The sequence below is a fragment of the Centruroides sculpturatus genome, unplaced genomic scaffold (assembly GCF_000671375.1).
Source record: "Centruroides sculpturatus isolate CEXI.00-Female unplaced genomic scaffold, Cexi_2.0 scaffold156, whole genome shotgun sequence".
Classification (NCBI taxonomy): domain Eukaryota; kingdom Metazoa; phylum Arthropoda; class Arachnida; order Scorpiones; family Buthidae; genus Centruroides; species Centruroides sculpturatus.
The window spans coordinates 306,761-322,177 of record NW_019384398.1 but is presented as its reverse complement, the minus strand read 5'-3'; the positions used below and the strand labels follow the sequence as shown (position 1 = coordinate 322,177).

Here is a 15,417-nt window from a genome sequence, read left to right as displayed (position 1 = left end):
GATGACAATCCGAAACCTTTCGGGGGCGCGGGAGAGGTCAAAATCGAAGTTTAATTCCATCTCCAACCGGAGATGGTCGACCGACTTACATTCTTCTATTGTTTAAAAGTTAGCGTCGCGTTTTCATATAAAAAATGTATTTCTAACTAATATATATTTTTTCTTTAAAACAATTATTTTAACGCGAATTTTAGTGAGGGTTCGGACCTGTCCAGAGCCTCACACTAGCTTTGTTTTTGTTTTAATATAATAATACAGTAGAGCCTCAATTATCCGACTCAATTGGGGACTGGGGTTGGTCGGATAATTGAAAAGTCGGATAACCGAAAAGTATGAAAAAATCCATTATTAGTGTAGTATATTATTATATCCCATGTAATTAGTATATTAGTATATCGTTATTAACCTACTTCGCGTTGAATTTTCATCGATGTTAAGCCTAACAAAAATTTTAAAAAATAATAATCGTTGCTATTGTATCGTTAAAAATTAGAAAATTAAGCCTCGTTTAAATACTGGCTCCCTTTCACGGTCGAATGAGAGTCGCCAGCTAAATCACGTAAAAATAATATTAAAGTAGCCAAGACATAGCCAAATATTGTAGCTCCACATCACTAGCGGACATTTGAAATTTGCCGACTAGGACGGTCGGTTAATCGGGGGTCGGATAATCGAGGCTCTACTGTAACAATAATAAGAATGATTCCTAAGTACTTCATCCATCTCTATCTTGATGTCCTGCAATACGAAATTGTGTCCTGTCACACATTTTCAACGCAAAACATCACTGGCTTATACGGTATTAATTAAAGGCAAAATATTCCGTCACAACCACACACAAATTTACAATTTGAAAATTTCAAAATAACTTTTAAATGATTTTTTTTTATTTTAATAACGTTTTAATTTTCAAAATTGGTTTGATTTTATTCTTAATTTATTTAATTATTATTTTACTGGGCTGCAATTTGAAAAAAATTGTAGACCTATAAATTCTGACTGTCTTCCGTCCGTCTGTATTCCTTAATTTCGATAACGGAATTAGAAAGACGAAAGATGAGACGAGATATGAAAACTTTAGAAGCTACAGGCCCCTATTAACTACACAGGAACTTCCCATGCAAACCGCAAGTCACGTTATTCACTTCAAAACTTTTCCCCTGAAAGCAGTTAAAAGATGATTGGCGTGACATATTGTTAAAGGAAAAGTATGATGTACAGGGGCAGGACATTACTAATTTGATGTGGAGAGAATATATTTTAAATGAAATAAATTAAAAATATGGTTAAAAATTGCAGCCCCTTGATACAGAGCTGTACAATTACATCTAAAAAAAGTTCTCCACATCTGGAAACCATTAAATGCAATGCTTCTTAAATGTTTTAACAGAGGAAAAGGAAAGATTGTCATTGACCCCCAATCACTAGCCCCTCTACTGCCCACTTGTCTCTTTTCGCCCTCCTTAAGGCTGGTATACACGTTAAGGAAATCCTCAAAGGATGTGCTTAACAGACGAAAAAACTCGGATATAACTGGCTGGATCGAACATAGTAATTTACAAAACTTATTAGAATATCTCCCAACGTATAAAGAATTATTTTTATTTAAAAATGGATAGATAGAAAAAAAAATTACGGTTAATCCTCAAAGGATTTCCTTACCGTGTATACCAGCCTTTAGATTTACTCACTGCCCACATGGGACGGTAGCGCCCACTTTGGGAACCACCGCGTTAGATGAGAACACCACACCATCCGTCTGAAGTACGATGTCGGAAATCTTAAATTGGTGCTATTAAATTTTAGTAGTTAAAGATCGCGGGGTGGGGAGATGACGGGGTCGTATGTCATATCTCGATTGGTGTCGGACTTTATTTATTATCAGCATTTACAATACTTAATAATTATAATTTGCATGTACTGTACAGTACAACATTCCGGATGCAAATCGAACGATAAGGTTGAATTCCGATAAATGTTTACTCCAGTAAAACAATATGTCAGAAGTGGGGTTCGAACCCACGCCCTCATACGAGGACCAGATCTTAAGTCTGGCGCCTTAGACCACTCGGCCATTCTGACGNCTCATCATTTCGTATGACAGGATACACACCTTGTTGAAACGTGGTCTGTATGATTGGATGAGCCAATTTGACCCGATTGAGTGAGAAAGGAGAAGACAAGGTCCGCACTCTTAAAAGGTTTCTTGCATTTTTTAATCATGATTGACAGCTGATAAAGGAAATCAGATGGTGGTCATGTATGGAAAAGCCTAAAATATCCAAATTTGTGTGTCTTTTGTTTAGTTTACCAAAAAAAATACTGTGCCAGAAGGGCTACTGAGCAGCATTTTTGGGCCAGTAGGCAAAGTAAATTATGCTTGCGTTATAGGATTTGATTTTGTTCTTGAAGGTTTTGTCCTAATACCTGGCATGTCCTACTAACTGACCGGGCTAATAATCAGAATTGACTGTATATATATATAATTTTTCTAAAAAGACAATTATATTACTTACAAGATCTCCAAACTGTTTTACATGACTGGTATTTGTTTCTTGTTTGACAATTCTAAACTGTTTCTCCAAAGATTCTTTTGAAAGAACTTCCTAAAAATACAAACAATATCTAATGGTAAGTCTGCTGTAAAAAGCACTCATATAGGATGTCAAAAGTGATAATATACAGAGTGCAATGTGATTAAAAAATACCATTTACATTAAAGGAAAAGTTTTACAAGAGAGTTGTTAAGTCTGCAATGTTGTACAGATGCATGTATCGAATAATGGCAAAATCTTGGATTGAAAAAATGAAAACAATCAGCATTACTCGTGGGATTCCTTTACCTGATAGTATTAGGAATGGGCATGTATAATAGTTAAAAAACATTACAGAGAAGCTTATGGAAAATAAACTTAGATGGCTTAAACATGTGGCTAGATAAGGAAAGAATAAATTGATTAGATGAATTAACAACTTAAAAAAGAAGAGATAAGCCAAAGAACAGTTGGGAATTAGCTGTTACAAATATTTAAAGGGTTACATCAAAACTATAGATCTTCAATTAAAGCAAACAATCTGTAAAAAGTACCATATTTTGAAAGTTAAAAAACATATAGCTAGGCATTCCATAATTATCTAAAAAAGAAATTGCAAAAATTAAAAATCATAATCATATAATTAATGAATATCTTACCTTGTTATAATTAAAGCATTGTTTTCTAAAATATCTAACTGCTTCATAATAACAGTTATTTTTGATTCCATTTGGTCTCAAATGCATTCGATTGTACGTGTCCTCATCACCAAAAGAAAGATACCAGACAATTTCTTTCACCACATTGTCGGCAAATCTTCGATTCTATGGAAAATATCATATTTTATAATTTTGACCGTACGACAAATAAATATGTTTGTTTTAATTACATAAAAAGTTATGCCTAAAATGAAAAGTTTAAGTGTAACAAAAAAAATAAAGTATTTACTTTAAGTAATTTGTAAAGCTGTTTTTTCAGTTCATGTTTTTCTCTTATTGAATTTGTTCTCTCTATTTTCCTTTTTAGAATTTCCACTGGAACTTCATTACTTGGAACTGCATCAAACTAAACATAAAAAAACTTCTGAGAATTTAATATTTCTTTTTTAAGTGTTCATGTTTTACAAAAATTTCTATTTCTATACATTTCTATAGTAAAACTATACTAAATAATATATTAAAAATCATAGCAACGAGAACAAATTATAAAACCTGGTAATTTAAAAAGGAATACTTACAGGAACTTTTGGATATGTAATTGGTTTAGCTTGCTTTCTACCTTGGAATTCGCTAACAGGCATCTTTGAAATTGTCTAAAATATATAAAACTATTCAATTAATAAACGTTAGAATAATAACTTTTTAGTATTATATTAAACTAGACTATTATTAAATTAATTTTCTTTTTTTAAATCAGCCATATCTAATAACAATATGAATAAAGTTTTCTTCATTCAATACAGCCGAAATTATTAATAATAAAAAAAAATATAATATAATATGTTAAATATGTTTTAATCAATCTTGTAAACTGGAATAACATTAAAATAATTAACAATACTGCAACATTATATGTAAAATGTGCTAAACTCTGCAAAATTTGTAAACATAAATTAATCAAGTATCTCAAATTCCAAAAGATGCAATAACATTGTTATATTTATAGCAATGTTTTAGCTATATTTATAGCAACATCTTATATATATATATACAGTCAATACCATTTAATAGCATGGCATTGGGACTGGAGCTTTTTGGGGCTACTAAACAAACATCTCAATAAGTTATGCAATTGAGATACAATATAATAAGTTATGTTAAAGAGCTATGTCAACAAACATCTGAGCGAAATAAAACCATTTTAATGACAAAAAATTATTTCTGTACTGTATAAAAAAAATCATTGTAGTACAACCTAGAAAATTGGATAATTCTGTTGCTAATCTTTAATTTCATGTGCATTGTTCTTATGCCGTGTCATACAGAATGATTAAGTGTTCTTACCAGATTCATTGTAAGAATCTGTCCAGTGTAACATGACATCTTTTGATTGACTACACTAAAATAAAATCTGTGCAGATATCCAGTGCGGACATAGGATTGCCTTCATTGCCTTCCGGCATGAAGTAGCGCCATAGTCCATCAATGAATTTTCTGGCATTGTGGCTTGTTACTGGCTCAGGTTCAGGAATGTCATCTTCAGACTTCTGCATCCTTGCCCTCACATTTCCATTTCAAGACTGTTCTTTGGCTTCCTTCGCAGGATGTCCATTCTTCTCGAAGTTTGTATTCCTACTTTATCAAGCATGAGATTGTGTTTCTGAACACACCTGTCGTCTTCGCCATTGATCTGCTAGATAGCTGGTGCTAGGGGGTTCTCTTCTGATTTGATCTATCAGATCAATTTTCTTAGTAAGTGTCAATTCTGTTTGTGGCATTTTGAATTGAACACTGGAAAACCAAAGAGCAAGTGCTCCATCTGTTCTCCAGACAGTTAATGGCCACAAACTCAAAAGTGGTGCATGGAAGTGTGGTAGGGAATGAAGAATTTNAAAAAATATAATATAATATGTTAAATATGTTTTAATCAATCTTGTAAACTGGAATAACATTAAAATAATTAATAATACTGCAACATTATATGTAAAATGTGCTAAACTCTGCAAAATTTGTAAACATAAATTAATCAAGTATCTCAAATTCCAAAAGATGCTAAAACATTATTATATTTATAGCAATGTTTTAGTTATATTTATAGCAACATCTTATATATATATATATATACATACAGGTCCATACCATTTAATAGCACGGCATCGGGACTGGAGCTTTTTGGGGCTATTAAACAAAAATCTCAGTAAGTTATGCAATTGAGATACGATATAATAAGTTATGTTAAAGAGCTATGTCAACACATTTTCTCACCAATAAAACAAACATCTGAGCAAAATAAAACCATTTTAATGACAAAAAATTATTTCTGTACTGTATAAAAAAATCATTCTAGTACAACCTAGAAAATTGGATGATTCTGTTTTTAATCTTTAATTTCATGTGCATTGTTCTTATGCTGTGTCATACAGAATGATTAAGTGTTCTTACCAGATTTATTGTAAGAATCTGTCCAGTGTGACTTGACGTTTTCTTTTGATTGACTGCACCAAATCAAAATCTGTGCAGATATCAATGCGGACATAGGACTGCTTTCATTGCCTTCCGGCATGAAGTAGCACCATAGTCCATCAATGAATTTTCTGGCATTGTGGCTTGTTACTGGCTCAGGTTCAGGAATGTCATCTTCAGACTTCTGCATCCTTGCCCTCACATTTCCATTTCAAGACTGTTCCTTGGCTTCCTTTGCAGGATGTCCATTCTTCTCAAAGTTTGTCTTCCTACTTTATCAAGCATGAGACTGTGTTTCTGAACACACCTGTCATCTCTGCCATTGATCTGCTAGATAGCTGGTGCTAGGGGGTTTCTTCTGATTTGCTCAATCAAATCAATTTTCTTAGTATGTGTCAATTCTGTTTGTGGCATTTTAAATTGAACACTAGAAAACCAAAGGGCAAGTGCTCTGTCTGCCTTCCAGACAGTTAATGGCCACAAAGACAAAAGTGGGGCGGGGAAGTGAGGTAGGGAATGAAGAATTTTTGAGAATTTCTGTCTCATTATTTTGTATGGCAGCGGTACACACCTTGTTGAAACATGTGGTCTGTATGAGTGGATGAGCCAATTTGACCCGATTGAGTGAGAAAGGGGAAGACAAGGCCTGCATTCTTAAAAGGTTTCTTGCATTTTTTAATCATGATTGACAGCTGATAAAGGAAATCAGATGGTGGTCATGTATGGAAAAGCCTAAAATATCCAAATTTGTGTGTCTTTTGTTTAGTTTACCAAGAAAAATACTGTGCCAGAAGGGCTACTGAGCAGCAATTTTGGGCCAGTAGGCAAAGTAAATTATGCTTGCGTTATAGGATTTGATTCCATTCTTGAAGGTTTTGTCCTAATACCTGGCATGTCCTACTAACCGACCGGGCTAATAACCAGAATTGACTGTACAGTATATATATATATATATATATAATTTTTTTAAAAAGACAATTATATTACTTACAAGATCTCCAAACTGTGTTACATGACTGGTATTTGTTTCTTGTTTGACAATTCTATACTGTTTCTCCAAAGATTCTTTTGAAAGAACTTCCTAAAAATACAAACAATATCTAATGGTAAGTCTGCTGTAAAAAGCACTCATATAAACTCTTATGTAATAATTTCATAGAATCTTCTGTAAGAATAACAATTTTAGTCAATAATATATTTTTTTATATATTTATATTATATAAATATTATAATTTTATAACATAATTTAGAAATTAGAAAAACTTATACTTTCGAACTGCAATATATTGCTGTTTTGACATTATTGTGTAAGAAGAAATATCAATTCATATCTTTGTTAAAATATTTCTGTTTCACAAATTGGTGAAATAATGAGATTTTGACAATATATTGTCAAATGAATTAATATTCCTTACTACAGAAATAATTTACAAAATATCATTGAAGACAAATTTTTGAGGTGAAGTGTTAATGAAGCCTCTTCTATGTGGTTTACAGAATTGCCTTCATTCTCGAAATATGATCGATTTATTCTGATAAAACTTTGCCATTTTCCATTAACTGAGGAGTCAAAAAATGTAATAAAAAATGGGGTTCATGATTTTGTTACAAGGTCATAGCATGAGTGCATGCAACAAAGTAATATCATGCAAATCATGCAACTTTTGTCATATCATTCCCAAGGTTGCTAGCATGTCTTTTATGTATCTTATACAGTAGAATTGAGTTTGTTCTTAAAAATTTAATAAAAAATTTAAGTCCATGACTTTGTTTTTGAGATACAATGACAATGTCCATGCTTCCTGATGTAATTGAGCATGCCTAATGAAATTTAGGGACAAAAAACATAAAAAAACAGCATTGAGTATTTTTTTACCGTATTGTACTATTTATTAGTACACGGAAAACTACTAGTTTTCCGTGTACTAATGAATAGTACAATACGGTAAAAAAATAGATTATCTGACTGGATCAATTCTTTTTAGAATATTTTTTATTGATATAGCATTGAGTATGCTAAATGGAAAATAGACACAAAAAACAAATAAAACACAAAAACATAGCAATCAATGCCAATTGCTTTGTTTTTGGATTGTCTCTCCACATCAGAAAGTCCAACATACACCTCTTCCATGTTGGCAATTACAAGGATCCCCTCTTTTAAGGAGGCAAGAGCAATGATCACCTCTCCATTGGTGGCAGATGCAAGAATTGGATCTTTCTTTCCAGCTTGCCTTCAATTCTATCATGATACAACAAAGTCATGCAATGTCCTAGTTAATTTTTCAATTTAAAATTTTTTTTATGAAGAAAATGATTTTTATTTTTAGTTATACCTTTTCGGTGAGTTGATATTAAAAATATATAATTATATGTGTATAATACAAATTTAAATCAAAGAAATAAGTATGTACGCAAGATGCAAAAGTATCTTCAATTTCTTTCATTTATAACTTTTAAAAATATAGTAAAAAACACAAGGTAAATTTAGCTTTAAATTCCTTATACAATGAAGTTTTATTTACACTATTTATGAAAAATTAAATGTTGTATGAATTAGTTCTGAATTTTTGGAGAGAGCTATAAATAATATGCTGGAAAGACAAGAATTTATAAATACTTTTGAATATATTTGAAAATTTACATTTTGTGTAATGAGTTGACATTTGTTACTAACATTACTTTAATCTTTGAAGAAATTAGAAAAATGTGTTTTGCAGAGGTGACCATTTATAAGAATGATTCTCTTTTAACATGTACAAGAAGTATATACAGTATATTCAACAATACAATTATTAAATCTTACTTTGTCTGAATCTTCCATCCAATTAACACTATATACATCACCCAAAAAAGCGTTTAGTTTTTCATCATAATAACAAGATGATGAAGATTCATCTTTATTTGCTGCAGTTGTAGCAAAGACTGAAAAATAAAATACTTTAATGTTTAAGAATTAATATATTTATATAACAATGAGTGTCATCATATGTGTAAAGATATAATATGTAACAAATAAACGACTTCCAACAATTTAACACTGCGTTGAATAATAACAATCCACGAAAAACCATTGTTTTTTATTTTACGCGTTTTAACAAATGCAGGAAATTCAATCTTATAAATAAATTTAAAACCTAAACATTTCTCATAGATATGAAAATACTATGGCTGTATTCAAAATTTAAATACTTGTTGCACAACCTAGTAAAGAGGAGGAAAAAGTTTCATAAAAAATAACATAATTGTTAATTTAGATCAGGGGTTGCCAAAGTGGTCGATATAACCTTATTGGGGGGAGGTCAATGGAAAGACTAAAACTTACAGATCAGGGGTTGTATTCTGGTCACTGTCTCTGGTCTCTCGTCTCTCGCAAACCGGTCACTGATTGGCTAATCCAAATGATTAGCCAATCACCGACTTGCTTGTGAGAGATGAGAGACCAGACACAGTGACCAGAATATGGTTCCAGAACCCTGCTCCAAAGCCAATTATTCTAGATTTCAACTACTTGAAATCTAGAATAATTGTAGTAAGAACAAATGATTAAAATACCAATTTATTAATTTTGTTCTGAATTTCATTAATAAGTCATAGATAATAAAGACTCACACTCAAAATTTCTATTTTATATAATCATAATGTGTACAAACTTATCTAAAATAAAAACATATTTCAATGTACTTTTTAAATCAGCTAAAAAATTTCTGAATCATAATTTTAATTGAAAATCCAATTCAAACTGCTTCTCTTGGAATCAAATTCTAGCTCAATGTTTTACAAATTTCAGTCAATTATAAAAGTTTTGCTTATGTGCATCAAGTTTAATTCAATCATATAATACATAATTTTTACATCAACATTATACTTATTAATTAAATAAAAGTGCCTTATGTGAGTATAGATTCTTAGTGATGAATAATAAAAAAATGAATTATAAATTTGAAAATCCAACTTGAGAATTATGACAATATATGCAATCTCAAAGTCCAAACTTAATAGAACAATTACTTATAATATAGGCTAATAGCTAATACATTCTGTACATTATACATTGTTGTAATTTTTCTTAAAAATAATTAATCCTGTCAAGATAATTCTATTATTAAATTTAGATTATAACATGGGTGATTCTTTGTGTTAAAATTGTCAATAATTTGAATGTAAATTATTTTGAAGAGCTTTCTGAACAGATATTAATAGATGTTTTCCTACATTTTTCTTACATTAACATAGTAAACTGAAGCAAAATTTCTGTTTTTAATGATTAATGTTCAAACTAATAACGTACAGAGATGACTAATCAATTTATTTTTTTGCTTACCATTAATATCTTTAGGTAAATCAATAAACATTGATCCTGATTCGCAAGCTTCTATGTAAAGCACCATCTAAAATCAATGCGCAAAACAATTTAAACTTTAGTTCTTATAAATTGGTCTTAACAAAATAACTTTTACAAAAATTAAATGCATTAATTAATTAAATGAAGATTAAAGAAAGGCATTAGTTGTTATGCTTATTGAATAAAAAAAACAAGTTTGCAATATTTATAATACTCAATAATTATTATGTACACAAAATGAAGTGATATCATGCATTTTTTCTAGAATTATAGAAAACAATTTAAGGTTTAAAACTGATTAGCTTATTTAATAAATTACTTGGATTCAAATATATTTAACTATTGAATAATCAATCATTCTTAGCAAACAATTAATTTTTAATTGATTTTATTATGCAATATCTCACCTTTGAATATTTTTTAGCAGCATAATAATCTTTCAAAAATGAAATTAATTGATCATTTGTAATGTCCTGAAAAATTTCAAAAATTTATTTAATTTTAAAATTGATTTACAAAAGTTAAAAAATCAATTTGTGAAATCATTTTCTAAATGACTTACCCCATTGTCATAGTCATTTTCTGACACGAAACCAGGAAAACAAATGAAACCATATGCTCCATGATCAGAAAAATAAACAAATACATGGTCATTAGGATTGCTGAAATGTATTCAAACTATTTATGTATAAATTTTTAGATATGTAACAATCAAAATTATTGCTTTATTTCAAATAAAATTCATTATTTTGATCTTTGTAAATTAAATTTTATTACAATTCATATGAAATTGAAATACCTTTTAATAACCTTTCCTGAACCAACATTTTTCAAAGCTGTTTCATTTCCCCATAAAATGTTGAAAAAATTTTTTGGTAAAACATCCTTTAAAAATGTAAAAAACCAAAATTATAAACAAATAATAAAGTACAAGAATAATAACAAACTAGAAACTGTAAACAATTTCAGTACAATTTTAATACAAGTAAAGTGTGTACTCATATCTAGGATTTAGCATGCACAGATGCTCTATTGGAAATATACAAGATTCTTACCCTAACAACAGTGGAGCATCTGATAAAAACCATATCAACACACACAACCCTTAGCATATCATTGTAGATTATAATCACAACATGGTTTGCCTAGCCCATCTAAAGGAAAACTGTTAACTTTCAAACATAATTCTATCTATAAGATACTCAGGAATGGAAAAGACAACAGTGGCAGACAGAGTTTCAGGGATATACAGGAAACCAGTGAAAGACAACTGTTTCATTTATGACTTGGGAGTGTATTAGTTCCACCACACACTCCCTCTGAATTAGACTTGCTGAAGAAAAGCATGATATTGATAAAAGAAAACACTCCACTGTCCTAGCCTTATATACCTGTGAGAGTATATAATCCAACTCAACAAGACTACTCTTATCAGATGTTCTCAGTAATATGACTACATTGAAAACCCTCAAGATAATCTATAATAAAAAGGGATTTTAAAAAACTAACATTTATCCTATGCCTGGCAATCTCTATGTGACAAGCAAGGGCAAGATGCATGCACTTCAAAACATTAAAGATCTATCCAATCTTACATCAGTTCAGAGTGTTATGAAATTGTTACTCATTATCAGATTTTTACATGTATTATTACTGTAAATACTTTACTGTAAACTGCACTTATTCATAAACCACAGTACTACTAATCAAACTTTTAAAATGCAGACCTTTAAAATACCATTTAAGAGAACCAAATAAATTTGAAAAAGGTTTCAATAGTAGTGCCATGGTTTATAATTCCTCATAATTTAATTCTTAAAAACAATTGAGTATTTTTCAAAAAGTCCTATATTTTAAATTTACAAGTATTTGTTNTAACAAGTAAATATACAAAAATAGAAAAGATCATTTGAAAAAAGACACTTATGCCTGTGAAAAAGTAACAATTCAGTTTATTCAAAGCTTGTTTGTTCAACTGTTTGATAAGATAAAGAACGAAAACTGATAAACTTCCTAGAATAGAAACTTCGAGCAAAGAGATAAATCAATTTTTTACATAAAACTCGCCGATATCTTGAAAACTGTTAGGTTTAATTTAAGAAAATGTGACCTATTATAAAAGGTGTTTATTTTGTGGTTAACTAGGGTATAGGGTTATTTCCCTGTAATTACTCTAGGGAAAAATTCCTACTTTTACCCCTATTGATGCCCTATAATCCATCAATGTCCTCATGTGTTTCTGGGTAGGAAGATAGACAATTATAATCTACAGAAAAATAGGAGTGTATTTTGAACTTTAAGAAATTAAACTAAACAGAACAAGTTTACATCATTGTCATTCTATGTCATTATACATCATGACAACAATCTGTTCATCAGGGATGCCATGATTATGTAAAACTTGATATGCATGACAAACATCCGCCTGAAATCATTAAAATCATTTTTATTATATTAAAGAAAGAAAATGGAATAATTATTTTAAATTTTGAACATTGATATACTTATTTATAAATAAACATGTTTTTTCATGTGAGATCTAGCTGGGAGTACAGGGTAGGTTTTTAGTGCACAAAATGAATGTGCACAAAATCAAAGTATATTTTCTAAGTGCAGACTCTGGACTTATTCTAAGTGACTCGTCTAAGAGCGTTGGTCATCAGGAGGAAAAACGTATGGAGTTTGGACACTTCCAGATATGTCTCTGAACTCCTGGAATTCGTACAAATTTCCTCTATATGTCACGATCGGCAACTAATCATCATGCATAAATTCCTCCGTGAGAATGGATGGAAAGGGGGATATGTGAGAGATAAGCATTTCCCATCAAAGCGAGAGTTTTCGCAGATAAGGGAAAAACAGAGGATGCACTAACTTCTGTGAAAGGAAGTAACATCTGTTATCTAATTTTCCCACTCTAAAACGTTATTTTTCTCACCCAAACGAAGTAATATTTGGGGACAATATTTTAACATTATTAATAAAAATTATTAAATTAGAACCAGGGCCTTTCAGGTCTGACATTCATAAACAAATAAATCTAGAATTATACCAAAAAGTAAATAAATTTTCCAAGATTTCTCAAGAGAAAAAGAAACAAAAAACAGAAAAATTTTATTTCAGTATGAATGGAAACAAAAAGTAATGAAGTGAATGATTGAAGGTGAGGGGACCGTTAATGGTTCCTCTAAATAGTTGAAGTTAGTCAGATCGCTCAATCCGATCGCATCCGCGAACGGAATCGTCGTGGCGTCGAGTTATATATTCTAGGGTTGAAAGAAGGATCCGAATGTCGTATTCACTAGTTTATTTACCGATAATTACAACTCTATGTACAGATGGTTAGAACAACGCCGATCCTGTAGACAAAAGTCGGAGAGTACGGGATGAGTTTCCGAACCTGAGCACGTCGATCCAAAAAGTGTGAACCTCGACCTCTGACGTCATGCGGGTTGGGGACGGTGGTCAGGTGCAGTGTTGCCGACCGCCGCAAAGGTAAGGTGTACAAAATTGCAAGTGGAAAAGAGTTACTGACCCTAATTGTAAATGCTTTGGTAAACATGATAATGATGAGAAGGTACTCTAAGTCTACTTGTTTTAAATAAACTGGAATGTAAACTAGCTCAGGATGTGTATTTGGTGGCTTATAGGTTTAACTATTAATCCAGTTCAAAAAAGGAGGGAAAAAAACAGATAAGGAAAAGCCAGGGCATTTTCAAGCATGTATGGTGTTGGGGTTGGTAAGAAAAAAGTATGAGTTTGCAAACAAGCATTTACCTCTCTGCACGACATTTCCTGAAAAAGGATTGCAAACATTGCAAATCATATTTCTCACAATAAAACTATCATATCGAACCCGAATGATCGAGAAAAACACAATTCTCGACCAAATAAAGTACCCGAAGAAACGATGGAAAAAGTCCATGACCACATTGACAGCTTTCCAACAAGAGAATTTCATAAAAAGAAAGTACAGGTATTTGCTTACTGATCTAAATATAACTGAAATGCATCAGTTGTATCTGAAAAAGGATCCATAACCTCGTGTTTCTTTATACTTCCAGTATTTCGAGGTGAATTTCAACCTCGTATTAAATCATCCTAAGTCGGATAAATGACAAAAGTGTGACAATCTAGAGAAAAGACTTCGCTTCCCGGTCATTACCAAGGAGAGATGCAAGAAGTTGGGCATCATGAAGACACTACAAGCTAAGGCGTAGTCATTCTTCGACAACACCAATGATATTAATTGTGTTATTGCTACCTTATATGGCGTATGTATTTGATGTTTTAAGTTTATCGGAATGGGTCTAGGAATGGTTTACTAAAATTGATTCAGACTTCGAACGGTTCAGTCCAAACGACTTCCTGAAATGAATTAAATTCAAAGTACAAACACTACATGAACCTGGAGTAATTGAAATGCTTCTTCATATGAATAACTCATTTTCACGAAAAGAGAGGTAACAAGTAAATATACAAAAATGGAAAAGATCACTTGAAAAAAAGACACTCATGCCTGTGAAAAAGTAACAATTCAGTTTATTCAAAGCCTGTTTGTTCAATTGTTTGATAAGATAAAGAACGAAAACTGATAAACTTCCTAGAATAGAAACTTCGAGCAAAGAGATAAATCAATTTTTTACATAAAACTCGCCGATATCTTGAAAACTGTTAGGTTTAATTTAAGAAAATGTGACCTATTATAAAAGGTGTTTATTTTGTGGTTAACTAGGGTATAGGGTTATTTCCCTGTAATTACTCTAGGGAAAAATTCCTACTTTTACCCCTATTGATGCCCTATAATCCATCAATGTCCTCATGTGTTTCTGGGTAGGAAGATAGACAATTATAATCTACAGAAAAATAGGAGTGTATTTTGAACTTTAAGAAATTAAACTAAACAAGTTTACATCATTGTCATTGATATTATGTACACATTTAAATATTTAAAGTATTTTTAGCTTAAAATAATATGGAGGAAACTAATGATGACCTTTAAAAACATCTAAAAGTTATTGATTTTAAAGAAGTAAAAATAAAATATTTAATTACAATAAACTCACTTGATGTCTATAATTGTACCAAGTTTTGGAACCAGCCACAAGAAGGGCCCATAATTTTCCACCCTCGGGTACAGAAGATGCGAAACTTCTTACTTCTTCGGGGGTCAAGGAAACAACGGCTTTAATCAATAGAATAAAGAACAGAGATCGCATCATTTTTCCTTTTGTTCTGAAAAGAAAAACTCTAATAATCATAATGTACAATCGGTTTATAAATAAATTGTTTAAGTAGATAAAATCATTGTGAAAGAACCGACAGCCAATAACATTTTCTTATTAATCAATATTTATCACAGTTGTTTTAGTTTCTCATGTGATTATTTATACCACGTGAATGGACAAATCATCGG

General features: G+C 31.0%; 1 protein-coding gene and 1 non-coding gene across 2 annotated transcripts; both read right to left on the bottom strand.

The window, feature by feature from the left end:
* Positions 1-1,998: 1,998 nt before the first annotated feature.
* Trnal-uaa lies at positions 1,999-2,082 on the bottom strand. The gene has a single exon. It is a non-coding gene; the product is annotated as a tRNA-Leu (tRNA).
* A 338-nt stretch (positions 2,083-2,420) lies between these two features.
* On the bottom strand, positions 2,421-15,223 carry LOC111618498 (legumain-like). Its single transcript, XM_023360037.1, has 13 exons — positions 15,068-15,223; positions 12,356-12,426; positions 10,801-10,887; positions 10,564-10,663; positions 10,409-10,474; positions 9,981-10,047; positions 8,463-8,581; positions 6,648-6,737; positions 3,772-3,846; positions 3,483-3,599; positions 3,188-3,358; positions 2,517-2,606; positions 2,421-2,453 (listed from the first exon to the last, which is right to left on the bottom strand). The coding sequence occupies exons 1-13, from the start codon at positions 15,221-15,223 to the stop codon at positions 2,421-2,423; spliced, it is 1,242 nt and encodes a 413-aa protein (XP_023215805.1).
* Between the last annotated feature and the right edge of the window lie 194 nt (positions 15,224-15,417).

Bases quoted from the DNA above. Each gene is read 5' to 3' on its own strand.
- LOC111618498 (XM_023360037.1), bottom strand. From the start codon at position 15,223: ATGATGCGATCTCTGTTCTTTATTCTATTGATTAAAGCCGTTGTTTCC. The intron at 3,847-6,647 runs GTAAGTAATATA...TATATATTTTAG, and splicing joins TAACACAGTTTGGAGATCTT to ACAATTTCAAAGATGCCTGT. The intron at 3,359-3,482 runs GTAAATACTTTA...TATTTTCCATAG, and splicing joins AGCTTTACAAATTACTTAAA to AATCGAAGATTTGCCGACAA.